The sequence below is a fragment of the Peromyscus maniculatus genome, chromosome 10 (genome assembly GCF_049852395.1).
Source record: "Peromyscus maniculatus bairdii isolate BWxNUB_F1_BW_parent chromosome 10, HU_Pman_BW_mat_3.1, whole genome shotgun sequence".
Taxonomy (NCBI): domain Eukaryota; kingdom Metazoa; phylum Chordata; class Mammalia; order Rodentia; family Cricetidae; genus Peromyscus; species Peromyscus maniculatus.
The window spans coordinates 82,062,397-82,089,346 of record NC_134861.1 but is presented as its reverse complement, the minus strand read 5'-3'; the positions used below and the strand labels follow the sequence as shown (position 1 = coordinate 82,089,346).

The window sequence follows — 26,950 nt, the reverse complement described above, 5'->3', positions numbered from 1 at the left end:
GTCACCATCAGGCTTTCTTTTTCAACCCAAAATGGGAGTGGTAAAAGAGGAGGTCAACTGAGTGCTAATGACTGATTAGTATATCAAAAAAGAGATCTATGTGCTCAGTCTACATTCCTAGAAGTGGTTAGGTAAGAAGTTAGGGGTCTATTAGTGAGGTTGTATAAGAAAGGAGGGTCTCATCCTAAATAGCATAAGAAATAAAGCTATCTACCTTACCTAGGAGACAGGTGTTGTTTCATTTGGCTTTAGATGCTTGATAGGTATTTTAGATAAATACTCTGTTAGGAGTTCTAAGAAGCACGCATAGCATTACAAGAAAATCACTGTAGGAACCAGCTAATATATACAAAAGCTAAAATATCATCAAGACTTCTTAAGCCATGGCTTGACCTTTGGAGAAGTCCTTGACTTTTCCAAGTAGTAGCTTTTGTTATAGTAGCTGAATTCCATTGCATTTTCCTGTGGCTTGCAGCACTAAATGTGTTGCTCAGGCAAACCATGAGCTAATCTATGGTGGGTTCGCAGTGTGTGGGCTTGAGCTAAGCAGCATGGTGGATTCCCACCATGGTACACAGAGACATCTCCAAGCCGCACAGTATGCGGCATAGTGGATTTAGCTTTTGCTAGTACAGACAAAAAAAAAATTATTTCTGGGCTACACGCTGCTTTGATGGAGGCATAGACCCACGGCTTGCAAGAGTTGGTGGTACACATGGCTCCCAGAGCTGGTCTGCCATATTGGGAAGCTAAAGTGGAAGAGTCAGCAGTCAAGGCTTCCATTGGCTAGATTCACAATAAGGCAGATTCAGATGGAATAAGACTTTAAATGGTTTACATTATGTGTAAAGAATGCATGTAGGTTTGGAAGAGAGAGGAAAAGGAGGATACAAAGTTATATAAAGAAATAGTATTTTTAAAAAGTCTTTAAAGAGACAGTAAAAGTAATATAAAAAATAAGTGACGTAAACATGGAAATCACACACAGAGTCTGGATTATATCGTTTTTGGGATTTTTAACTGCAGAAAGACATTTGATTATAAAGGCTGCTGAGTTAAACCAATATGTATATTTTAAAGGTATCTTAAGTTCAAAATTTGGATCTAAAGATATATTGCTTTGGAAGGAGGCTCTGCTTTTGTTTCCACAGGAAGCAAGAGGCTATGGATTTGTTCCTGATTAAAATGGATCAGATTTGATCAAGCTTAGACCTCCTGAACCTTTACAGATGGTACCTATCAACAAAGGTTATAGCTGGTCTTCCCAGGACCTGACTGTTATCTCAAATTTTCTCAGGATGACTACCAGTGCCCCCTATCAGCAGGAAGTAGCCTAAATACTACAACCACATTCCCAAAAAATGAATCATGGATATTTGTCTTTGTTTAGAGATTGGTTACAAATTGTTATTGGTCATAGACAGTATCCTTCTAAAGAATAAAGGGGGATAGAATATAAATATGATATAATGAAAGGGTAGATTATTGAATCTACTTTAAAGAGCCACAACTTGTTTAAAATGTTTTACATTGCTATGGATTTTAGTTTATTAATAAAAATTTAAAGTTAATTTTGTTATACTATATGTATATTTCTACTCTTCTTTAAGGTATTATGTTTGTCCAGCTCATTTAAAATTGTAATATATAATTAAGAAATACAGATTAATAGTCATCTAGGATAATTAAACTTATGTTAGGTAAGTTTTTTAGATATATCAAGGTATATTTCATTTAGGTAGGTAATCTTCAAACACTTCAAAGACCTACAGAATATGGCATTTAAAATGTTTTAAAAACAGACTTTCTGGGCAGTGACACATGTCTGCTTCTAGCAGCACTGATTTACTTCAAAAAGAAAGATGGCATCAAAGACACTCTATTTGGACTTTGTGTTCTTCTTGGCAAAAATAGCCATTTTAGCAAGAAACTGCTCTTGCCTGGACTGCTGATAATATGTTGTATAAACTGGACACAGGAGTCATAGGAAAATGACCACTGAATTTGCTAAAATGGAGTGAAATGGTTCTTCAGATTCCTGCTTCACAGAGATGACTGCCAGAATTTCTACAGGACACAGGAAAAAGTCACTAAGACACTAGGCCTATTGGCTGAAGATGGATGCCCTAATGTTGCAGAGGAACTTTGGATGACTTGTCTAGGCAGCCAGCTGTCTCTGTCTTTTCCAGAATTTTGGACATTGCTTACAATGCATTTCCTATTTACTTACTTAATATTATATCCTTCTGAGGTCTTTGATGTAGTTGAAGACAAGATAGTTATAATTTTCCTTGGTTATGATAAAAGATAAGTTAGATATAAAACTTTAGACTCACAAATATAGGATAAATAGAATATTTTCTTTGAATTTGCCAAATATTAATAGACTAGATATTGTAACTGTAATTCTTGCTGGATAACTGTTTTGTTATATATAATTTTACTAGGTTAAAGTTAAAACCTTTCTTTTTGATTAAACAGAAAAGGGAAAGTGCTGTGGGGTGTCTTTCTGTACACTGTGAATATGTGTTGGTCTGATTGGTTGATAAATAAAGCTGCATTGGCCTATGGCAGGGCAGGAGGGAGCCAGACAGTAAAATCCAAGAGAGATAGTGGGACGGGAAAAGAAGAGGAAATAGACATTGTGACCCACTGGTAGGAGAAGCAAGATGTGAAAATACTGGTAAGCTATGGCCACGTGGCAATTTCTAGATGTGTAGAAATGAGTTAATTTAAAAGAGCTAGGTAGCAAGAAGCTTGAGCCATAAGCCATCCAGTTCATAATTAATATAAGCCTCTGTATGTTTACTTGGATCTGAGCAGCTGCAGGACCAGGCAGGACACAGTAAAACTTCCAGCTACACTAATTAAAGATGTAAGAAAATATAAAATTGATTTAAATTGAATCTGTCTTTGCTGAGAAGTTTTCTATTTGCATACTTTCCTTATAGGTACAAATAGGGTAATTTTTTTTTTTTTTTTTTTTTTGGTTTTTCGAGACAGGGTTTCTCTGCGTAGTTTTGCGCCTTTCCTGGAGCTCACTTGGTAGCCCAGGCTGGCCTCGAACTCACAGCGATCCGCCTGGCTCTGCCTCCCGAGTGCTGGGATTAAAGGCGTGAGCCACCACCGCCCGGCGGGTAATTTTTATATTATTTTATATTATATTAAGCTAAATCATGAGTCATGATGACAGTGACACACCATCAGTGGAGAAGAAATGAGGTAAATCATTGTGAGGTATCCTGGTAATAATTAACCAATGATCAATTGTCTCACACGATGACATTTAAAAACAGTCAATCCATCTTAATGAGTACATACAATGTGAATTTTGAAAGAAAGAGAAATTGAGATCAGTTTAAAAACGAAGATGCCCCTTGTATAAAGTAATAAGAAAACTCATAACTGTTACGTAATTTGTAGGTACCTTCTAGAATACTTAGGAAACACCCATTTCAAAGATAGTCAAGATCCACTAAGAAAACAGAATATTCACTAATTCTTTCCAGTGCTCTTTGTATCTAGTCTTTTTTGAATACTCATCTGTTTCCACTTTATTTAAAATGTTTAATTATATCACATATAAACAATGAACTTATGATTTGTTTCATTTATAAAATTCTATATCTTTAATAATCCAGGCATATGTGTTTAATTTAAATAGAATTCTTAAAAGTAGAAACACCAACCACCATTGAGATTGGAGACAAAACTTAGAGAACCCTGAGTTTAATTTTGAAAACACATGAAATTGAGTCAACTACTTCAAGAACACATCATATAACTAATAGTATTCTGAATTGGCACATGTAGAAATCATTAGGTATTAAAGGATAAGCCTTGCAGACATACTGTTAAATTTCCTCTTACATTATTTATGTAAAATTTATAATATTCTAAATTAAACACTCATGGTTCCAGGTTCACCAGGAACAATGTTCAGCTATTTGGGAAATGACTAATATGTCAAGGTCTTCATTGTTTTTAGCAAAGAAAATTTGAAACCAAGAGAAAATTAAAAATTGGTATAGCAATTGTTTTCAAAATTCTTATTTGTTTGCATTGCAAATTTTAGCAGTCTAGTAGTATATTGCTAGCTATGTATTGCCTCATGCTAAGATTATCATAAATAAGAGGCTTGGAGTTCTATTGAAAATGAAATATTTGAACAAGAGAACATCCAGGAATTTTGACAAAGATGAGTTTAGAGCTGGATGTTGTTTGTGGCCACAAGAGTGGTAATTCACCTGATATCCAAATGTGAAATGAGAATAAAAGTAAGTTGGATCCTCTTTCTACAGTAGTTAGATCAGTGCTAGATAAAGGAATTAATATTTTTGGTCCCACTAGTTTCCATTAAATATCATCATTCCATATGCACAAGTGTCTAGCAGGAAACATAAGAAGTAGTTGTTTTGTGCTATAGTTATGGTTGATAGATATTTGTCCTTATTAAATCAATATGTAAGAAAAATATTAATTGAAGTAGCATATGTCTAATAATGTAACTGAACACTTTTCCAAGAGTATGCTCTATTCAATTTTTATTTTTAATATATTTATATTATATATAAATAGCATTTCTATATCTTTGGAAATTTTTACATTTATATACTACTCCTCTTAGGTACAGAAAAAGTAGTGTTATTTTGCTGAATTATTTAAGCTAAACTGATGAGTTGTGTTGAAAATGAATCAGCATTACTGTAGAAGAAATGAAATCAATGTAAGATGAACTAGTAATAATAAAGAGTTATGGGTCTGATTAGATGACATTTTTAAAAATTGAGCTATTGTAATGAGTAAAGCTATGGTGTAAGTTGGGAAGAGATAAATTGAGACAACACTGAATGAATTCACAAAATAGTTAAGTTTAATAAATCACCTAAATTGAAGAAAATGTTAAGACATTATTTAGGGACAAAGAGACATTCTTGTAAATTATTAGATAAAAGTACATCTATTTGTTTTACTGATGACTTCTGGAACAGTCAGGAATGAGCTATTGGTAACATTACAAGTCAGTTTCATTCAGGAAATCTACTAGTTCTGATCCATATTGATTGCATCCATTTTTTTATTTACTCATTTATAAATATTACATTTTAGTTGTATTACTTATACAAAAAGAATGTTCTTATTATTTCCAGAATTTATTAATTCTTTGCTTTATATTCATCCTTCTCTCTTCATAATATGCTGGTCTTAAATTAACAACTCATTCAACTCTGGGATTTACATTATGCTTATTCTAACACTTTTACAGTCAGCTCCACTTGTTAATACAGCCCTTGGGTGCAATTTGCTAAGGGACTTTCATGAATGAGTCTTATTTTAATTTCTTCTGTTTTAATTACTTTTGTTTGCCTGGGGATCTGAATTAAATCATTTGAGTTTATATGAACATTGTCTGGTTTAATGTAGATGTGTGTGCTATGAACTTCACTTTTTCCTCTTCTGTCTGACCCCATGGGGTATGATATGCTGTGCTTCCACCCTTCATTGATTTCAAGAAACTGTTGTATTTCATTTTTGGTTTATTCCTTGGCTCACTGCTTATACAAAATAATGTTTTTAAATTCTGTGTTTTTACGACTTACAATGTTTCTAACATTGAACTGTGGTTTTATTATACTGTGATCACAAATTATGCTTTTAATTTGTATCAGTTTATTGGGAATTGTTTCTGTGGTCCTATTCATGGTAAATCCAGGGCAGTGTGACATGTGCTGATTGTGATACCTCAGTAAAACCCCCCACTATCCCCTACAGACAAAGAGAAGCTTAAACCAGGATTCCTAAGTGTAGATAAGAACTTAGACCCCCTTTCCCCACGTGGCTGTATCTGCTACAGGGACTTTGGAAAACACAGTCAGGATATTCGACCAAAAGACTAAAAAGGGAGGCAGGTTAAAATAAATTGTATGATCTGTGCCTTTAAGAACTAGCCTCACAAAGAAAGGGGAGCTCTCCTTCCAACCTCCCTGCTGTGAGTAAGAGATTTGGTAGAGCCTCCCTGGAGGCTTGTAAACTTAGAAAACACCTTACTTTTGCATTCTGTACCTAAAGTCTCCAGTGGCGGCTTTGGGGATGTGATCTAGGCACAACAAGACCCTCACTCTATTGTCTCAAAAAGGGGGCCTTAGACAAAGATATCTCAATATAGATAGACCCAGGCCAGTTTCAAGTCCCCAGAAATGATGGCACCAGCCCCAGGAACAAAAGAACAGAGTCAGGATGTCTGATGGTAACCAATTAACCATGAGATGCCCCTCTCCGGAGATAACATGACCAGACCCCAGAGAGGAGTTGTAAAACTCCTGACAGGGCAAACAGATAAGCTAGAATAAGATAAAGTCCAGGCTCGGAAAAAACTGGACCAATCAAGGATGGACCCGTACTAACCCCCTCCCCTCTGAGAAATTTTATGGGTTTTGCCTATAAAAACTAACTTCCCCAAGAAAGAGTAACTCTTCCCTGCCTCACTTGAGATGGCTTGAGATGAGTTCCCTGTCATGACTTGTAACAGATAAACCTTGCTTTTGCATTCTGGTATGCTTGTCCTTGGTGGTCTCTCTGGGGGTTACGATCTGGGCACAACACTGATGAGGGGAATGTATATCCTATACCTGATGAGTGAAATTTTCTGTAACTATCTGTTCAACCAGTTGAGTTCATAATAAATTCTAATTTATAGTAAAGTCTAATGCTGAATTTTCACCTAAGTGATCTTTCCATTGATTTCAAGTAAGTTGTTCAGAACTCCAACTCTTACTGAGGTAGTCTCTTTTTAACATCCATGCTTTGTTGAATATAATTGGATCTGTATGTATTACAGTGATTTTACTTTGTCAAACTGTCATTTTTGTAAATATATAGTGATCTTAGAGGTCCTATTTTATACTCTATAAGTTAATTCTATTTTTTACACTTATAAGTGTATCTACTAATGGAGTTTCCTTTTTGTACATTTATTTTTTCAATATTCAATGCAAGTGTTTCTTACCTATGAAGTAATTTTCTTATATATAGAGTCTCATGTTTATTTGTTTGTTTGAATTATATAGTTTGTATATTTTAATAAAAGAATTTGGCATATTAACATCAAAGCTTGTTATTTATACTTCAATAAATCCTATTGCCATTTAATTAATTGTATTTCTCATTTGTGTATCTATTGTTCTTTTCTTCTCTCCTATTGTTCATTTTTGTGAGTTGGTAGTATTCTCATTGCTCAGTTGACTGGTAAAAGCACTATTGAAAGAAATATTTGTATATATCTGTAAGAGGATTTCCAGAAAGAATTAATTTCTCAGTTCTCCATGATGTGGGGGTCTCCCTGTCACAGGCTCTCCTCACACACACTCCTGTAGACCTTGCTTACAACGATGGATACTACCCCTTCAAATCACGGACAAAATTCATCTATAATACCAACACTTGATTTTGGTGAAGGACTGGTCAATGTGATGAGTTATTACATAGTACAAGTAGCTTTTATAATCAAAGAGTTTCTCCAGATGACGCCTCCCAGAGTGATTTGAAAATGAATAGCTTCATAGGAAAAACAAGGCACACAGGAAAACACAGGCAGATCAAATGTCAGTATCCAACACCTGCATGGGCAATCTTACAGAGATTGCTGACCTCAGGAAGTGTGATCATAGCGTTTCCTTGAGAGAAGGGAATATATATATGTACTTATCTATTTTTCAAGGCCTTTGTGGACTAAGATTCTGATAATAAGCTATTCAACTACTTACTAGGCTTATGAAAGGCCAGTGGACAGATAAATTAAACCAACTGGATGCATTATGAGATAATATCACATAGGCAAATCTGTGTAACTCATTCCCTAGGGACATAGATAGGAGGAGGCTCTTGCCTATGTGCTTCCCAGGAATTCTGTCAGTCAAGTTAGTTAAGTACACCGTCAAGATATATTAGAAACTGTATATCAGTGAATACATTAATCAACATTCTTACAAAAACTCTTGAAAATTATATCTATAAAATACTTATAAACTGTGTAATTACTGCATCTTGGGTTTTGTGTTGAGAAGAAAGTTCAGACTAAACTTGCACTAAACCAGTGTTCTTGCTACTACTCAAATCTTTTACAAATAGAACAGTTGTGCAAACAGGTCATTGACTCCTAAATTTACTTAATTATAAAACATGTGACATTAAACACTAATATGCAAATATGAAATAATTAATATTTGCTTTTACTATCTCCATTCAGTTCCCAAGTTCAATGCAGTCAATTCGTGTATTTGCTTTAACTAACTTGGGTTATATTTTAACTCATGATTTTTCATCTTAGATATAAGGATGAGCAACGACAAAAAGGAACACACTGTGAACAGAGGGTTTGATTTCCTAGGATGCCTGTGAAGTGGATGTCTGTTCTGCTGCTCCTGCAGATGAGTTGCTACTTCAGATCTGGGAATTGTGGGAAGGTGTTGGTATGGCCGATGGAATTCAGTCATTGGCTGAATCTGAAGATAATACTGGATGAACTTGCACAGAGGGGTCATGAAGTGACAGTTCTGAGACCTGCATCTTCTATCTTTGTTGATCCCAAAAAATCACCTAGCCTGAAGTTTGAGACTTTTCCCACATCTCTCAGTAAAGATGATCTGGAAAAGTTTTTCACAAGGCTTGTGGATGTATGGATTTACGAGATACCAAGAGATATATGTTTATCATACTCTCCTTTGCTACAAAACGTGTTTGATGAATATTCTGATACCTATCAAAGTCTTTGTGAAGACACAGTTAGAAACAAACAACTTATGACAAAACTACAGAATTCCAAGTTTGATGTCCTTTTCTCGGATGCCATCGGCCTCTGCGGGGAGCTGATAGCTGAACTTCTCCAGATCCCTTTTCTGTACAGTCTTCGCTTCACGCCTGGTTATAAAATGGAAAAGTACAATGGAGGATTAACACTCCCGCCCTCCTATGTACCTATGATTCTGTCAGGATTAGGTGGGCAAATGACATTTATGGAGAGGGTGAAAAATATGATATGCATGCTTTATTTTGACTTTTGGTCCCAGACATTTAATGAGAAGAAATGGAGTCAGTTTTACAGTGAAACTTTGGGTAAGTTATGTTTCTTATTAGTAACTCATTGACTTAAATTTCATGAGTATTTAAATGCATTCTTATGTCCATGAAATACAAAGTGAAGCTGTCTTTTATAAGTGATCCAATGTAATACGATATTAGCTACCAAACTCACAAACCCTGTAAAAGCTCACGATATTGATCAAATAGAAGCAGGCAGTAGTCCTGACACGGGACATTCTGGTGAGCTAGACAGTAGCAAAGAAATGTAAATAGACTTCCCTAAGTGATTCTTTACTCATTTGACTGTAATTTTTCATCTGTTTTAAGAAGTCACTAGCTAGTTAACCAAATCTTGATTACTGTAGATTACAGGATGACATATTTTACAGTTTCAATATGTATATAACACTCAAGAAATTATTTTCTTTGGCACAGGCCACCGTCTCTCTTTAAAATTAAACTGTGGAGTATGAAAACATTACCAAATGATTAAGAGTGTTTTCTGTTCATTTTGAGTACCTGAGTTCTGTTCCTAGCACCCACCCAGGTTCAGTGGCTCAAAATTGCCTGTAACTTTGGCTTCAGGAAGCTACTGCTTTATGGCATCTGCAGGCACCTGAATAAACATAGCATCTACTCACACAGACACATAAAGAAAAATATAAATCATAAAATATTTTCTTCATATTTTCTAGAAAATTCCCTTATTCTTGAAAGACACCATGTCAGTTCACAGGCTAAAAAATGGAACTGAGGTTCCTCCCAATGCTACATCCTTTATTGTATGCTTTCCTGACATCCACTGTTTAAACACTACAGAAGCAGGGACATTCGTGCACTACTTAGTCTGAGTTTTTTTGAAGTCATTTTTTTTCTCTTAAAAAATAAGACATGGTAAAGACAAAACATTTCTATTCTCATAATTTCTGAAAATACTGTGATAGTTTATATAGGATAAGTACTATCAAATGTCTTAAAATGAAACAAAAGTAGAGACACTAACCAGAAATTCAGATGTTCATCAACTCTACAGCTCCTAAGGCAAAACAAGGAAGAAGGACTAGCCACAAACTACAGTGACCCTGGGAATCTGGCCAGGGTACACAGTGTGGTGTGACTTTTGGAATGTGTGTTTATATTTGCAATGTTCCTTTTGAAGATTGAGAGAGGAGTAAAGTGTGTGCTCGTTCATATAGTGGCTTAGTGGGTTATTTCAATGACTATTTATTATTTCAAATTACTGAGGAAATATGAGGTAATTCTTAGAGTTTGCTTTAAAAATAAAGCAAAGCTAACATTTATATATATATTATGTAAGCCACAAATCCATTACACATGCAAATTATGTTACATGTCAATAAACACTGGTTCTTAAATGCATATGTTCTACATCGAACATTACTTCTTTTCATTTTTTAAGAAAATGTATTTGATATTCAGGTGACAATCCCGTCAACTTTTCTCTTCCTCACGTGCTCATTTTCTTCATCTAGGGAGGCCCACTACCTTCGCTGAGACAGTAGGCAAAGCACAAATGTGGCTCATTAGATCCTACTGGGATCTGGAGTTCCCTCACCCAACTTTACCAAATGTTGACTATGTTGGAGGACTCCACTGCAAACCGGCAAAACCCTTGCCTAAGGTAAATATGTTTTTGTAATCTCTTTTTCATTTGATTTGATTTCTGGTGAAAGTGATTCAACACTTCTGACATTTTTCTCCCAGTGATAGAGAGATATAGGAAGTGGAATTAAACATCCTGCTAAGTAGGAGTTCAATAAACACAGGAAAGAATGTCATAGACCTGGGAAATATTTATATCATTAAGTTAAATTAAGTCAGTTAGGGTACTTGGTGGTTAGTCATTGGGTAAACTCCTTAGAAAAGAACTATGAGGATGTAAGTTTCAATCCCAACACCCATGTAAAAAGTTGGGTGTCCCAGAACAGTACTATGACATTAGTACTGAGGTTGCAGAAACAGGTTGATACTGGGAGCTTGCTGTCCACTAATCTGTTAAAAATGGTGAGATTTGTGTTCAGTATGAGACAGTCTCAAAAACTATGTTAAATATTGATGGAGGAAAACATCAGATTTTAATTTTTGCGTCCATGCACTTAAATAATGACAGGGATCCCCCGTAGCACCCTCAATACACACACACACACACACACACACACACACACACACACACACACAAGCACACACACACATATAAACAGAGACATTAAGTCAGATAAACTTTTCACATCAGCAACTGAAAACCATCAAAAGCTATGATGAAAATTTATCAAGGTAATTGTTTAATATCCAGAGAAATAGCATAAACATAGTTTCTATTCAACCAGTAAATTGTGGAAGTCATCTCTGAAAATACCCTATTTATACACAAAAATATCAGAAAACTATTATATAGTATATGTGTTTATCATGCAGTCACGATTATTTTATAAAGAACAAAAACATTTTATTAATCATAATAGGAAGTTTGTGTTGACTATCACATATGTACATACTGCAACATATATATTATTTCATCAAACACTAGTTAATAATATTAAATCAGCCATAATAGGAGGGAAATAATAGCAAGGGGAAAATATCACCCTTTCTGTAGGTTGAAAACATGTCAATGAAGATATACTTATATAATACTTCATATATAATGCTTGCACTCCAGAGTTTTAATTTTGCGAGAGGAAAATATTTGGAATGATTGTGGTACAATGTGTGAGTACATGCTGTATTGATGCCTATGAAGTTCAAAGTCTTTGACACTGCCATTTTTGTCTTCTGTATGTTTTAACACCACTATTCTAAAAATTCATAAGAACATTTCAATTTTTATTCTCCTAGTTTTTCATTGTGATTTCATAAGTATTTTACAATTACATAAGTATTTCTACAATTGTTATTTTGTCATGATGCAAATTCTCTTCACAGGAAATGGAAGACTTTGTCCAGAGCTCTGGAGAGCATGGTGTTGTGGTGTTTTCTCTGGGGTCAATGGTCAGAAACATGACAGAAGAAAAAGCCAATGCAATTGCGTGGGCCCTTGCCCAGATTCCACAAAAGGTGAGGTAAAGTGCTCCATGGGAGGCAACTGTATACTAAGTCTGTGAAAGTCCTCAAAGTTCTGATTATAGAAGTGACTGTGCGAAAGGTAAAGTTGTGAGAAAGCTCTCATCTACCTTGGCCACATTTAGAAACAGATATTCACAACAGATGAACAATGCTACAGAAGGCGTTTTTGACTGAGAGTGACTTGGACAAAACACTGTGACCACTGTGGGCATATTCTGAAAGGCTGGCATGATGATGACCTTGCTATCCAAAGTATGTAAACAGCCAAATTCTTCAGAGTTGCTTGCTCTATTGTTGAATATTTAAAGTCACTGCATACATTAAAAATTTTGGGGAGGAGGTTAATTTGTATTTATTATTTCTAGCAGAATAACAGTAAGCAGATATTGAAAAAGTTCGAAGCGTAGCATGACTCTGCATCTTCATTTGGAGTAGGCCTGTTTGTTCAGTGCACAGTTGAAAGGGGCATTTAAAGGAAGCGAGTCCAAGGGTCAGCAACTCTCAAAGTACATTTTTGGCTAATTGAGAGAAAGAGATAAAAAAAAAAAAAAAAAAAAAAAAAAAAAAAAACAGTTATGGAGTGGCCTGACAATATGTGGAGGAGAAATATATAAAGGAAAGGTAGAGATGGGAGCTTCCCTTACAATGATCTCTGTGCATCATAAAAGATGAAAGACAGGGCCCTGCTTGTCACAAGTCAGAGTGAAGCTCCTACCATTCAAGGAAGAAATATGAAAATAAGACAGAGTCCAGAGGAACCTAAAGTTAAAATAAGTTTCAGAAGCCTCACTTCATAAAGCATACCACAAAGTAATTTTCTACGGATTAAATTTGAGTGTTCATGAATATTTTTAAGTTTTGTTTTAAGTCTTTTTGTTTTTAATCATCTACATTAATTTTTTTGTTCGTTTACATAAATTTATAATCTATGTTAGATATATTGATAATGTTCTATTTTCTGAGATGGTCTAAGAATTCTAACATTAGCACCTATCATAGGCTTTGGTTTGGGACTGGTTTTCCTGTCACAGAACATTCTGAACTCTGAAGGAAGAACCTTTACAGTTCATTATAAAGACTACATTCCTATCAGCAGGACATAACGTAGTGTCATTAAATTTGGGGATATTTTTCAATATCATCACTTGTGAATAATAAATTATTTGCCATAGACTGCAAAGAATCCTTGTAGAGATTAATATGCTCATCAATATCCAAATCAGTTCCAATCCAGGCCCCAAATAAGGTAATAATTTAAGAACTCCCTGATAAACCTCATAAAATGGGGCATTTGCTACATGTTTAACATCTATTTGCTACATTTAGTGAAGTTCTGAACTACCAAAAGGCTTGGTGTGTTAAATGTTTTCAGTGCAGTGTGATCAGCTCAGTTTAAATCCCCCAAAACCAAATCAAGTCAGAAACGATACTGTATGTCTGTAATGCCAACACTCCTATCAGAGATGAAAGGCAGAAATAGGAGAATTCCTGTGGGCCAGCAGCAAAAAAAAAAAAAAAAAATCAAACAGAAAATTAGATATTCTGTCTCCAACAGGAGAGACACCAGAATGAATACCTGAAGAGAGTAATCTCCATTTCACACAGTCACCTTGGAATGCTTAAACATGCATTCACACACACGAATTGGCTTGTATATACTCCAACACAACCCAGAACACCCAGGGAGGGAAAGAGAGAATGAGACAGAGATGGGGGAAGATATTTCCAACCTCAGTGATATTCCAATAATGTGGATTCACATTCAAAAGTCTACATGCAACTTTTCCTGTCATTAGTGACTAGAGATCTGTATATTTACATTAAGATTCTTAGAATCCTAAAGCAAAACTGATTTCTCATGAAAATAATGATTGCATTGATTTGAATTCATGTGAATAAAAAAGTGAACATAACTTGTATAACTAAAAACAGAGCAAATCTGAGCATGGAAAGGGGAGGTGGTTAAACAATCCCACCCAAGGCTATGGAACTATTGACAATGATTAGCTTGTGAGAGAGGAAGAGAGTAGCCCCTGGTAAGTCAACCATTGTCTATTGGAAGACCACACATCTAAGAATATTTAGAGTTCACAATTGGTCTTGAAAAAAATCTTTTTTTAAGGACACCAAGTAGAGTGGTTAGGGATGGGGTGGTTTAGTGAAGATTGGGTGGGTGGGGGTGAATATGATAAAAGCACATTACATGAAAATCCCAAAGAAATGAAAAAGAAAGAGAAATGCTGTTGTTCAAATTTAGAATGGTCTTATAATTAAAAAAAAAAAAAGCTCAGAGCCAGAAACTGGGGTGAAATCTTAAAGATCAGAGAAGCAGAACAAACCACAACCAACCTCACCTTGCCAATACCTTAGCCGATCCTATTCCCAAGAATCCTCAGACTAAAAGCCTCTGAGTCCTCACCTGAAAGGATCTCAGCTAAACTGCTTTGGTTCCTGTTTCATCACGCCTTATATACCTTTCTCCAACCTGCTGTCACTTCCTGGAATTAAAGGCATGTATGCTTACACTATCTGGCTCTGTTTCTAGTGTGGTCTTGAACTCACAGAGATACAGATGGTTCTTTGCCTCCCAAGTGATAGGATTAAAGGTGTGTGCCACCACTGTCTGACTTTTATGTCTAATCTAGTGGCTGGCTCTGTCCTCTGATCCTCAGGCAAGCTTTATTTGAGTACACAATATATCACCACAAAATGACAGTCTCACTTGGTGTGGTCATAGTCATCATTTGGACAACAGACAGAATTCTAAAGTGCAGATAATGCAGGCATGTTCTGAGCCTGTTTGTCCACAGAAATTGCTCTACAAAGATATGTCTTTGGGGGTGAAGTTGACACAGAAGGTTTAATGTCCTTTTTTTGTTTTTTTGTTTTTTTCTTTTTCTTTTTTCTTTTTTTTTTTTTTTTTTTTTGGTTTTCCGAGTCAGGGTTTCTCTGTGTAGCTTTGCGCCTTTCCTGGAACTCACTCTGTAGCCCAGGCTGGCCTCGAACTCACAGAGATCCACCTGCCTCTGCCTCCCGAGTGCTGGGATTAAAGGCATGCGCCACCATGGCCTGGCCGCAATAGCCAGAATTATTCAGAGAATCAGACAATGTATATTCTGAGGGTTAAGAAATGTCATTTGAGTTATTATCACATAAGTTGAAGCTGTATGCAATCATTATGAGAAGCCATGTGTGGCAAAAACATTTTCCACGGAGGCTCCTAAAGGACAGTTTAAACATTCTCTGGATGACAATGGCAAGCGGCCATGGCTAACCTGAAGTTCACCCACTCCTATCTGCTACACCTGGGAGGAGGTGAAAACACATTCCAGGAAATAATAGGATGAATGATGAAATTAAAACAGTGTACTATCCTTCCATAGTAATGCATAAATGAAATTTGAAAATCTATAGAGGTCAGTAACTCTCTTTAAACTTATTGTTAGTTGGGGCAATATAATGCAGCAAGACTCAAATTCATATAATTGTTGACATTGGATCCTCCCCTGATTTACTAATTGAGAGAGAAGAGTAAGGTAAGCCATTAGTATTTTATGGCCATTTTGGTGTAAGTAAATCCATCCCAATGTTATACTACCTGTAGGAGACAATTTAATGGTGAAAATAATTAGCTTTAAGGCAGCAAAGGATCCATACGATACACAAATGCCTCCTTCAGTTTCAATTCAAAAGCTGTAATTCTTCCTTTGCCTCTCTAGATAAAATAAGGACTGTCCAATGCTGTATCTCCTGTCAGAGATTTAATAGATTGGTTAGCACATAATAAAGTATTCCTAGACTAGTATGTCGGCAATTAATATTCCCTAATAATGCTTGATAGTCATTGTTGAGTATTTTTAAATTGTCGAGTCTAATGGACATTTGTGGGGCCAGAGGTGGTGGTTCTTAGCACTTGTGCTAGGAACTAGTTACCCTGAGTATTACACAGTGCATGATCATTGTACTTTTTGAGATGTAATAATAAGCCCATTTTTTATGTAGCACATGTTGAATCATGTCATATATGGATAACAGCTCTTTCTCTTTGATGGTGACTAACAGAATATCATCCATATAATGAATACAATTGAATGAACAAAAAAGAAATAAAAAGGAAAGGGAAGGGGATGACTGTCCCTAGGTATGGTGGAGGAGAAGGTTTATTAGAGATATATGAGAGAGCATAGCCAGAGGCAGGGACAGGGCAGGGGGAGTCCAGAGTGGACATGAACAGACTGACCTGTGCCATGTGAGGGGAGAGGAGAGGTGAAGGGAAAGGGGAGAGAGGGAAACAAGTGAAGCAGCCAGGAGGTCAAAGGTACAACAAAGAGCAGGCATACAAAAGGGTTGGATTATATAGGGAAGACCAGACCAGCCTCCTGTGCTGGAGAGTTCAGGAAAGGGGAGAGGGTATGCCAGCCAGAAGGGCCCTGTGACAGGTAGGGTCTGAGGGATTGCAGGGAAAACCAGGAGGCCAGGTCATCCTTGAAATTTGAAATAGGCACCTCAGCCATTTGTCCCAGGTTTGAAAACTAACAAATATAGGCCGGAGGGAGGGCCTCCCTCACAGGCTCTAAAAGCTTTCCTACATAGCATTGACACGTAAAAGAGGATTTGCCGTGCCTTGAGGTAATACAGTCCATTCATATCAGAGCTGAGGTTCCTTATGACTGAATGAGGAACAGAAAAGGCCAAATATACCTTATTAGCAGGATGAATATGTATAATATAAAAACAATCTTTTAAATGCAAAACTATTAAAGACCGATCTTTAACAATAGCTGTCTGCAGGTAAACCAGGCTGTAAAGCTTCCATTGGCCACATGGTGGCATTAACATTTCAGAATCCAGTCATCTCCGTTTACCAGATTATGTTTTAATTACCAAAACAGGAAGAGTCCGAGGAGAAAAAAGAGGGCTCTATGTGCCCATTATCCACTATTCTCTGACTAACTTGTGAAGACCCCATAACTTTTCTCTTAGAAACAGGTCATTAGGTGTCCCGACAGAGTCACTAGATTTTTATATATTTTTTGGCTCCCTTGAAAAACCCATGCCATGCTTTTGACCTTATCCATGTGGGAACATAGGTTCCCTAATCCCTTGTAACTCTTTTCATAGTCCTTTTCCTTTTTGATAAACCAATCTTTGCATCATCAATTGCGAATGTGATGAATGGGCAGCGTTAAAGTTGGGCATATAGATTTCTGCATGAGATTGTTATAGAAAGTCTCTCAATCAGAATTTGAGGAACATGAGGCTGGAAAACTTCCATTATGCCTCATGGGCCCATCTATTGTAATTTTGTAGCATTTTGTTTAATCTTGCTAGAGTTCATAGTTCCCAACCTTATCAGGGTGGAATTTACACCCCCATACCAGGTCATTCAGGAGGCCAGTATTCCGTGCTTATAAAAGAAATATCAGTAAATTCTGTAAACATTTTTCCTCTTATTTTTAAATCCAATAATGGTTTATCATTTTCCTTTAATAAGGTGCTTAATGCTAATGCTACAGTCTTATCTGTACTACTGAATCCTCACTCACACAGTTTTTGTGGTTGTTGTTGTTCATGTAGAGACTATATAGACAATAAAAATAACTGCAATTTTTCTCCTGCTTTAAATGGCTAATTAGTAGGCACTGTGATCAAGATGGCAATTTTACCTGTATAATCTTCATCAATGACTCTTGTATGAACTATGATCCTTTCATGGATAAACTATTGCAACCCGATAAAAGTCTAACTGTTTGAGGCAGGATAGGACCCTCAACATGCTTCCCTATTGTTGACTGGTATTGTTATTGTTGTCAGGCAATGTATTGCCATCCTTATCACATTTAGATCAGCATTTCTTAACCCAGTGTTGTCTTTTCTTGCATATAGGGAATGCCAGGACCTCATTGATTCTGAACATTCGATTTTTGTAGGGGCAATTTACATTGCTTCTCTAAGTGGACACTTTGCTAACACCTGTTTTTGTATACCATAGATTACTATAGCAGCTAATTTTGCTCTATGTTTATAGATCCATACATTTCTGCATAACTTTGGAAAGTCCATAATATTTTCTATCTCTCTTTGAGGCTTGATTAATCCTTGGCAATCTTCATTGGCATTTATCAGAAGCAAACTATTTTAATAATAACTCTTGAATTTTTTCTGTCTTTACTGATTTTGAATAGCAGCTTTGAGTATCCCCATGAAGTTAGCATAAGGTTCATAGGGACGACGTATATTATTTTTTATAACTAGACCCAAAGTCAGATTCCATATCAGTCTCCAGGCAGCCATGGCTATGACCCTAACATGTGGGAGAGCTGCACGGGGCATGTGATTATTACCTGATAATCTGTTGAAACCCACCTACCAGTCCCTGTCATTATTTCACATTTGACATTTCTAGGATTACTCCTCAGTCCTAGCTGTAGAATTTATTATGGGCTTCATCTGCAGGCCACATTTGCCACTGAAGAAGTTTGAAACGGCTAAGAACCATTTTAGAAATTATATGAAAATCATATGGCAACCACTACGCATTTTTGTTCCAACCAAAAAGATATTCATAAGTACATGGAGCAGTAGGTATATAGGAAATACAAGCCTTCTTAAAATCTTTCATTGTATCCATCCTAGTTGCTGATAAATGTTTTGATTTTCTTGAAATTTCACTGGAAGTACCAAGCTCAGATTGTGATGCCAGAGAAGAATTGCTAAATAAACTCCTTTTCGATGCCATACCCTAGTTTGTCTGTATTGTAAAGCTAGATTTCTCATAGGCTCTCCTAAATCCTGATCAAAACAATGGAGAGAATTCAAGATTAGATTTATTATCAGATTCCTCGCCCCATAATTTAGGATATTCTTTAGGCAATACAAGAAACATCATTAGAGGAGACTCTAGTAAGGGAGCTGAGTGATCCATCACCTGCACAGTTATCAGTAGTGCTGATTTTACTTTTGATTTATCTACACTGGGAAAATATTCTCTTGTTTTTTTCCTTGCCTCCTTTACCAATTTTAAGATGTGATCCAGTTTATATAAATGCCAGGAATTAGCCATCTCTTCCTTATGGTTAATAACCTTCTTATCTTCCTTAAGTATTTTAATAATAGTCCAAATCAATGCCCAAGTGACCCAAAATTGAATGGGAATCTTTTCTCGTTATTTATATGCCTTTCATATTCATTCAGACTCTGTTTCACACTTCTTAATCTGAACAGCTTTCTTCTGGAAACTAGAGATTATAGTCATAAGAAATTTGTACAGGCTAATAGCTGTGATTTTGATACCTGTACAACTCCTTCCTTTAAAAAAGGGGGATGTACAAGCCTCAACATAAGGCAAAGCCTTCTCCGGTTTCTGCCCCATTTTTTTCATTCACCTCCTTCTATGAGGATCCCCCCCTCTCCTATCACATAGCCAATTTCAGCTCCCTGATCAGAAGCAGCTTGTCACAGCTCCAGAGACAGTGGATCTTGGGAGAATGAAGTTGATAAATGAGGCAGACTAAAGTCTCATGCAATAGACAATTTTATTCAGAGAATCAGATAATGCATACACTGAAGGCTAAGAAAGGTCATTTGAGCAAAGATCACATGAGTTGAAGCTGTGTACAATCAAAAGGACAAGCCATGTGTTACACAAACAAACAAACAAACAAACATGTTTTTCCCTAGAGGCTATCTTAGATGGGTTTTTATTGCTGTGAAGAGACATCATGACCATGGCAACTCTTACAAAGAAAACATTTAATTGTGATAGCTCAATGACAGTTTCAGAGAATCAGTTCATTATCATCACATGGCTTCATGCAGGCAGACATGGCACTGGAGCTGAAAGTGTTACATCTGGCAGGTAACAGGAAGTCGACTGAAAGTCACAGAGGGAAGCTTGAGCCAAAGATTTTCAAAGCCACCCCCACAGTGACACACTTCCTCCAACACAGCCACACCTCCTAATAGTGCCACCTGCCTAGGGGGCCATTTTCTTGCAAGCCATCACAGAGGCACAGAAAGGGCAGTTTAAACATTCTCTGGATAACAATAGCAAGCTGCCATGGTTAACCTGAAGTAGACCTACTCCTCTCTGCTACACCTGGGAGGAGGGTGAAAACACATGCCAGGAACAGTCTTGTGTTTTGAAAAAATAGAGGTCACAAGACTCTTGTCCTGTTTTCCTAGAGTGTTCTCTCAAGCACTCAGAATTCTCTTCATGTGACTCCATTCCTGGGCAATATTCCAACTCTATACTATGCAAGGTTTTTTCAGGATGGGTCAGATGACTCCATATTCCTATTGGCCAACATGATGGCATTGTTTCAAAGAACTCCAGACCAGAGAGGGTTGTAGAACACAAATATTTGCCATGAATAAATAATCAAGTACAATGACTTGAAATTCATTTAAAAAAACACGGAAAAAGTGAATAAAAGTAAACTCAAAAGCATTTACAACATAATGATATTAAAACTAGATTTTGAACTATCAAAATATATTTATATAAAATATAAATTATTAGTAATGTGCTTCTCTTTCTGAAATTGAATTATATCATCATGGTATTGTATTGAATATTTTCATGCATCATCAACCATCTCATTTGTCTATCTCTGCTTGGAAAATGATGATGATGTTCAATCTGTCTGAATGGAAAAATAATCACAGAGACTGCTGACACATTGTTCATCTCAGTCTCTCAATAGTTCTCATTTCTCACCTCCTCTGATTTCTTCATCCCTCCTATGGGAGGTATTTAGCTATGTTATATCTAAACTTAAAAGGTTCTATTTAGATTATTTCTATTTTTGAAATTATAATACAATTGCATCATTTTCCCCTTTCATTCCTTCCTCCAAACACTCTCATATCCATGTTCCTTGCCCTCTTTCAGATTCATAGATTTTTTTTTATTATTTTGGTTACATATACATATGCATATATATATATATATATCCACTTATATTCCTAAATATAACCTGCTCAGTCTGTATAATTTTAAATTTCTCCAGCAATAAAGATTATTTAACACTTAACAGGTTCTTTGGAGATTTGATGGTAAAACACCGGACATCTTAGGACCCAATACCAGAGTCTACAAATGGCTCCCTCAGAATGACCTTCTAGGTAAGACTAGAAAGCAAACTTATTCTAGTTGACTTCAAAATACCTTATACTACACGAAGTGAATGTATTGTTTATTTAAGATAACAAGTTCTGGTGTGTACCTGGTCTTTTTTAACACACATGTCCTCTAATCCACCATGTGCTCTATGTGTTCAACTAGAAACCAGTACTTCATAGTTCAAGTCTCAAGTCATAAACCAATCTGCAAACATCTCTCTGTGAATTCAGTATCTCCTTGCTCTAAGACAGGAAATCATTTCACTGAGGTTATGAGGATAGGATCTTCATGTAGGTTTTCTTGTGATAAGGAGAGTAAATTAAATAAATGATGTAAACTAAATAAACAAATTTAATTAATAAAAAAAGAATCTGCATGTAGAAAATCTCCTTTCAGTTCCTGATAGTAAATATTTCTCATTTCATGTCTAAGTCTGCTAATTAATGCTAACCAGAATTCATCTTATTCTAGGTCATCCAAAAACCAAAGCCTTTGTAACTCATGGTGGAGCCAATGGTGTCTATGAGGCGATCCATTTTGGAATCCCTATGATTGGCATTCCTTTGTTTGGAGAACAACATGATAATATTGCCTTCATGGTGGCCAAAGGAGCAGCTGTTGCATTAAATATTAGAACGATGTCAGGGTCAGACTTGCTCAATGCATTGAAGGCAGTCATAGAAAATCCTTCGTGAGTATAACATTTTAATATGTGTATTTGTTATTTATTTATTTTTCATTGTGTTTCTTACTGAAGACCAAAGGAGCAAGAATTTTCCTGAAGGCAAAAATAATGGTAGTTACAGAGACAAATTGGGGCATGATTCAGTGCATTGGTGTTTCTCTTTTTTCTTTACACAAATACATACCACCATGCAGATTTGAAAGGGATTTGTCTTTTACTGATATCTCCTGACACTAGTATGCACTTGGCACACAAAGTTATTAATAATTTATTATGGTAACTGAAGTTTTATATAATCAAATAATATCTCATTTTGATATATTTGATATTTATGGCATAGTTATCCTCAAACTCAACTTTAGGAATATTTTATCTTTTTCCATTTTTCTTTCGCTATGCTTAATCTTGCATGCTCAAGGAGCTCAGACATGCCTCTGAAGTTCTTCCTAGTCATGAACAGAAAACATAATTCATTTTCTTTATACTTTTGTGTAATTATCTTTACTATCTACACAAAAATTGTACATGTGCATTTTTCATTCATTATATAAGTTGATGTAAATTTTACTTCTTTCAGGTATAAAGAGAATGCTATGTGGTTATCAACCATTCACCATGACCAGCCCGTGAAGCCCCTGGACGGAGCTGTCTTCTGGATTGAGTTTGTCATGCGCCACAAAGGAGCCAAGCACCTGAGGCCACTTGCCTATAACCTCACCTGGTACCAGTACCACTCTCTGGATGTGATTGGATTCCTACTCGCCTGTGTGGCAGCCATGGCTTTTTTTACGATAAAATCCTGCTTATTAATTTATCAAAAGTTTGCAAAGATGGGAAAGAAGATGAAGAATGAGTAGATCTCATTGAGAATGTACTACATGAGCTAAATTTCAGCATCATTCTAATTTATGAACTGTCTTCCACATATTCACTGATTAATTTATCAAGTCATATCTTCTTTTGACAGGTGAAAGGGAAGGGGAAAATAATATAATTACATTATATTCTCAAAAAATAAAAGACATAATAAAAATGAAAATGCTGAGCAAGCTATAAGGAACAATCTAGTGACCAGAGTCCCTCCATTACATCTGCTTCAGTTCTGCCTTTTGATTCGTGTCTTTAACCTCTCATCTACTTTTCCTCAGTAATGGACATGGAGCTATGAGATGAAATAAACCCTCCCCTTTCTCAAATAAAAATGAATATTTTGAAAAAATTCAAACAAACGAGAGTCCTGGGCCTGGGCAGGGGCAGGCACCACTATGATGAGTAAATACGTGGTGGAGAGACGGGAGAGAAAGAGAAGTGGAAGCAGTTTGTGCTCTATGAAGAGAGGCAGAACTGCAGACATCAAGGCAGCAGGAAACAACCCGATGTGAGAGGCCTGCACTGCCAGCTGAGGTCATGGTGATATCTGTGATGCCACAGAGGGCGATATCTGTCTGGGTCGGTGGACTTTCTGTATCAGGGGTCTGTGTCAATGTTCATGGTGATGTGAACATCCTTGGTCTGGCTGCCATTTGATGCCATTTAATGTCTGAGTACTGTGCTGAGCTGGTCCAACCACTTGCCAGCCACCACACAGTAGCACCAGCGGTGACATGAGCACTTGCCTTTGCAGTTGGGGAGAGCTGGCCTCCGATGCCTGGGTAGAAGAGCTGACCTCATGACTTAGTCGGGGAGAGCTATTCTGTCCCTCATCTTGGCAATGCAGGGGAGCTGGCCCTGTTGGCACGGATGTGGAAGAGCTGGCCCTGATGATGTGGACACAGGAGAGGCAGCCTCACCCCTCGACTGTACATTATGGGAGAGCTGGCCCTGGTTACATGGGCAAGGAAGAGCTGTTGAGCTGACCAACTCAGGCACCACCCAGGCCAAGATCTGTAGCTTTGAGCTGGCTCACCCCAACACCTACACCATATGAGTTGCTGGAGTTAATGAAGGGGCTGGTCCTGCAGAACCAAAGTTGCAATAGCTCCATGACACAGGGCAACAACAAGATATCTAACAGGAACCTCAGTGGGATCTAGCTCCAATAGTGTAGCAGAAGCCAGAGGCCTCGAACCAGACCATTGACACATTGCAATGAACATTTTCACGTAAAGCTGTTTGTATGAAAGGAAATACTGTGTGAGACACCATGGCACACTGCAGCTTCTACCATGAGACCTTTTGTAATTTTTTTTCTCTTATGGTGGAGGTTACTGGGGTGGAAGACAGATGTGGAAGGACTGGGAAATGATTAGAATTGGAGGGCATAATGTGAAATTTCCAAAGAATCAGTAAAAAGTTTATGGAAAAATTCAAAAAAACAAAGAAATAACCCTTATTCTAAATTTAAATAATAGTATAGAAAAAAATGAAATGAATAATGATCTCATCCTGACCTCTCTTCTCAAGTTCATAATAGTCATGATCACAGCTGGATGTTGGGTAATTACATGTATATGAGGTAATTGGTTCAATGATTAATTTAAAACAGATAACTGAAAAATTCATATATTTTATCATAATATCCTACTGATGATTTTCTCAGAACAGAAAAGGCAGACAATGTTAAGTGGAGTTAAAGAAAAGAATGAAATTGTATTGTAAAAGATGTAGAAAATGTAAATAAAATGTACTGTCTTTTTATCAGAACGCTGAATAAGACAAAAATCTATATTTAATAAATTCAGAAATACACTATCTGACAAACATCCTTCCCCAGTTAACATTTTTTCAAAGATCAAAGTTTATGGTTAAGGATAAATGTTGCTCTCACAATTGCACTTTGCTCATCAGCTGTACCGTTTGAATTAGGCAACCAAATAAGAGTGAGGATGCAGAGGGCAAGGCCAGTGGGCAGTGGGGACCTCAGCAACTAGCATGCCCACACAAGATTTGTCTTTTGAATATAATCGGTTTGTTCACAACAAACATTTCTGATAATTTCATGTTAATAAAAGTCAAACAGAAACCTCACCAAGCAGAGATCAGTTGTCAGGCAGAAAATGCTGCTGCTGGTTTCCATTGGGAATCTCCTCCCATGAGGATGCTTAGGAAGCATGCCATGGTGAAGTCCTTCATCTGTGTCAGGCCATCACATATGAGGGTCCAGAGGTCCCTGAGAGCACAGGTGGACATGTGTGAGCTTATCAACAATGCTGGAAGTGCAATGGTAACCAAAGCTAGGGTCACACACAGAGGCCAGTTTCAAAGTCCTCTTTCAGATGAGTATCAACACAAAGTCCCAGTAAACTGTTTCTCAGAAGGAGCACAGAATGTGATCCAAGAGGCCACTTCCAAAGTTTCAAGGCTTGTCTCTTTTTATTTTGCCTTAGCTTTGTGCTTACATCTGCTTCACTCACATTTCAGTGCTACCTTGTGATTAGTTCATTAGCACATCAAGGCCTAGCTTTAGTTGTGAGTTACCATGTGGTTGCTGGAAATTGATTTGGGTCTTTTGGAAGAGAAGCTAGTAATCTTAACTTCTGAGCCATCTTTTCAGCCTGATATTTACACTATTAAAAAGGAACATTTTAACAAGTACAATGTAAATTTAAACATTACAATAGTAGTGCAGGTAGTCATATCCTTCTAGTTTGCTTTTTTGCTAGCAAAACACCTAAAGGCAGTGTGCTACACACTACAGATGCTGTCAGAGGAGGTCAGGTTGGTTTAGTGGATGAGTATGACACAAAATATATGAAACTTTGATTTTTATGATGCAGTATGTATTTGATACATAATCTAACAATATTTGTATTGCTTGTATATTGGAATAGTTATATACACATGTTTCTTAAAGAGCTATTCAGAGAGAAAGGTAGATGGGATACACCAACTCTGAGTCAGGTACCTACCCAGCCAAATGTCTTTAGAGGCATCAAAATCAACCCACAAAGGAAGAATAGCACTATCTTTACTTGAAGTAGGAAGATATAAGAGAAAGAGTAAAAACAAAAAGTAAAATCAAAGCAAGTCATAAAGCCTATTACAGTACTAAAGTACAGATCATGTTTTAGGAAACTGCAAGATAGTATGTCATAAAGCCTAAATCTGTGGCAGTTATAATGAAGTAAGCAATCATGTTATAAAGTGATAAAAGTGTTTTAGTCTGATTTAATATTGGACATTGCATTTTAACATAGACTTTGAAAGTAAACAAGCTTTTGAGTTGGTGTGTCTAGAGATAACTGACAAAATTTTGTTGAGTCATGTTAAGAGATACTAACATTTAGATTATAGTTCTAGTGATGTGATAAAATTTAATACTTGCAGCATAACTCTGTGACTCAGCGTTTTGTGTTTCTGATTAGAACTTAAGTTCTGAGAAGTCAAGTGGAATTAATGCCCCACTGCATGATTATGAGAAGTTGGCCTTAGGATATGTTAACTCCATTGCTTCTATTTTATGCTCTTATGTATATACAAATTCCCTGTCTGATAATTCACTCAACTGAGCTGAAGATTTGACAGACTACTTAGCAATACTTTCAGACATACTTCTTCCTTTCACCCTTCCTTCCTTCCTTCCTTCCTTCCTTCCTTCCTTCCTTCCTTCCTTCCTTCCTTCCTTCCTTCCTTCCTTCTTTCCTTCCTTCCCTTCAATATATATATATTAGGCAGAAACTCATAAATCACAAAATAGAATCTCAGTGGGTCCTTTTGTTTTGGTGCAGTATTGACTATTCAGTACTCATGAAGACCCTCCCTCCACTGTAGGTAGAAGGTTCTGTCTGGCCAGCAACTCTCAAATACCCAGAAACTGCTTCCCAAATAATTCATTTGGAAGCTTAATATTACTTATAAATGCTCAGTTGGTAGCTCAGGCTGATTACTAACTAGCTCTTATGCTTAAATTAACCCATAATTCTTATCTATGTTTAGCCATATGGCCTGGTACATTTTCTGAGTCTGGCATTCTCATTTTGCTTCCTCTGTATCTGGCTGGCAACTCCTCACTCTGCCCTTCCTCTTCCCAGCATTCTTGG

At 36.6% G+C, this 26,950-nt stretch overlaps 1 protein-coding gene across 1 annotated transcript; it reads left to right on the top strand.

Annotated features, from left to right (window-relative positions):
* Positions 1-8,326: 8,326 nt before the first annotated feature.
* Positions 8,327-24,659, top strand: LOC102917968 (UDP-glucuronosyltransferase 2B17-like). Its single transcript, XM_006983796.4, has 6 exons — positions 8,327-9,111; positions 10,572-10,720; positions 12,022-12,153; positions 21,201-21,288; positions 21,758-21,977; positions 22,549-24,659. Exons 1-6 carry the CDS (start codon positions 8,388-8,390, stop codon positions 22,826-22,828), a joined length of 1,593 nt encoding a protein of 530 aa, XP_006983858.1. The 5' UTR covers positions 8,327-8,387; the 3' UTR covers positions 22,829-24,659.
* Positions 24,660-26,950: the final 2,291 nt, after the last annotated feature.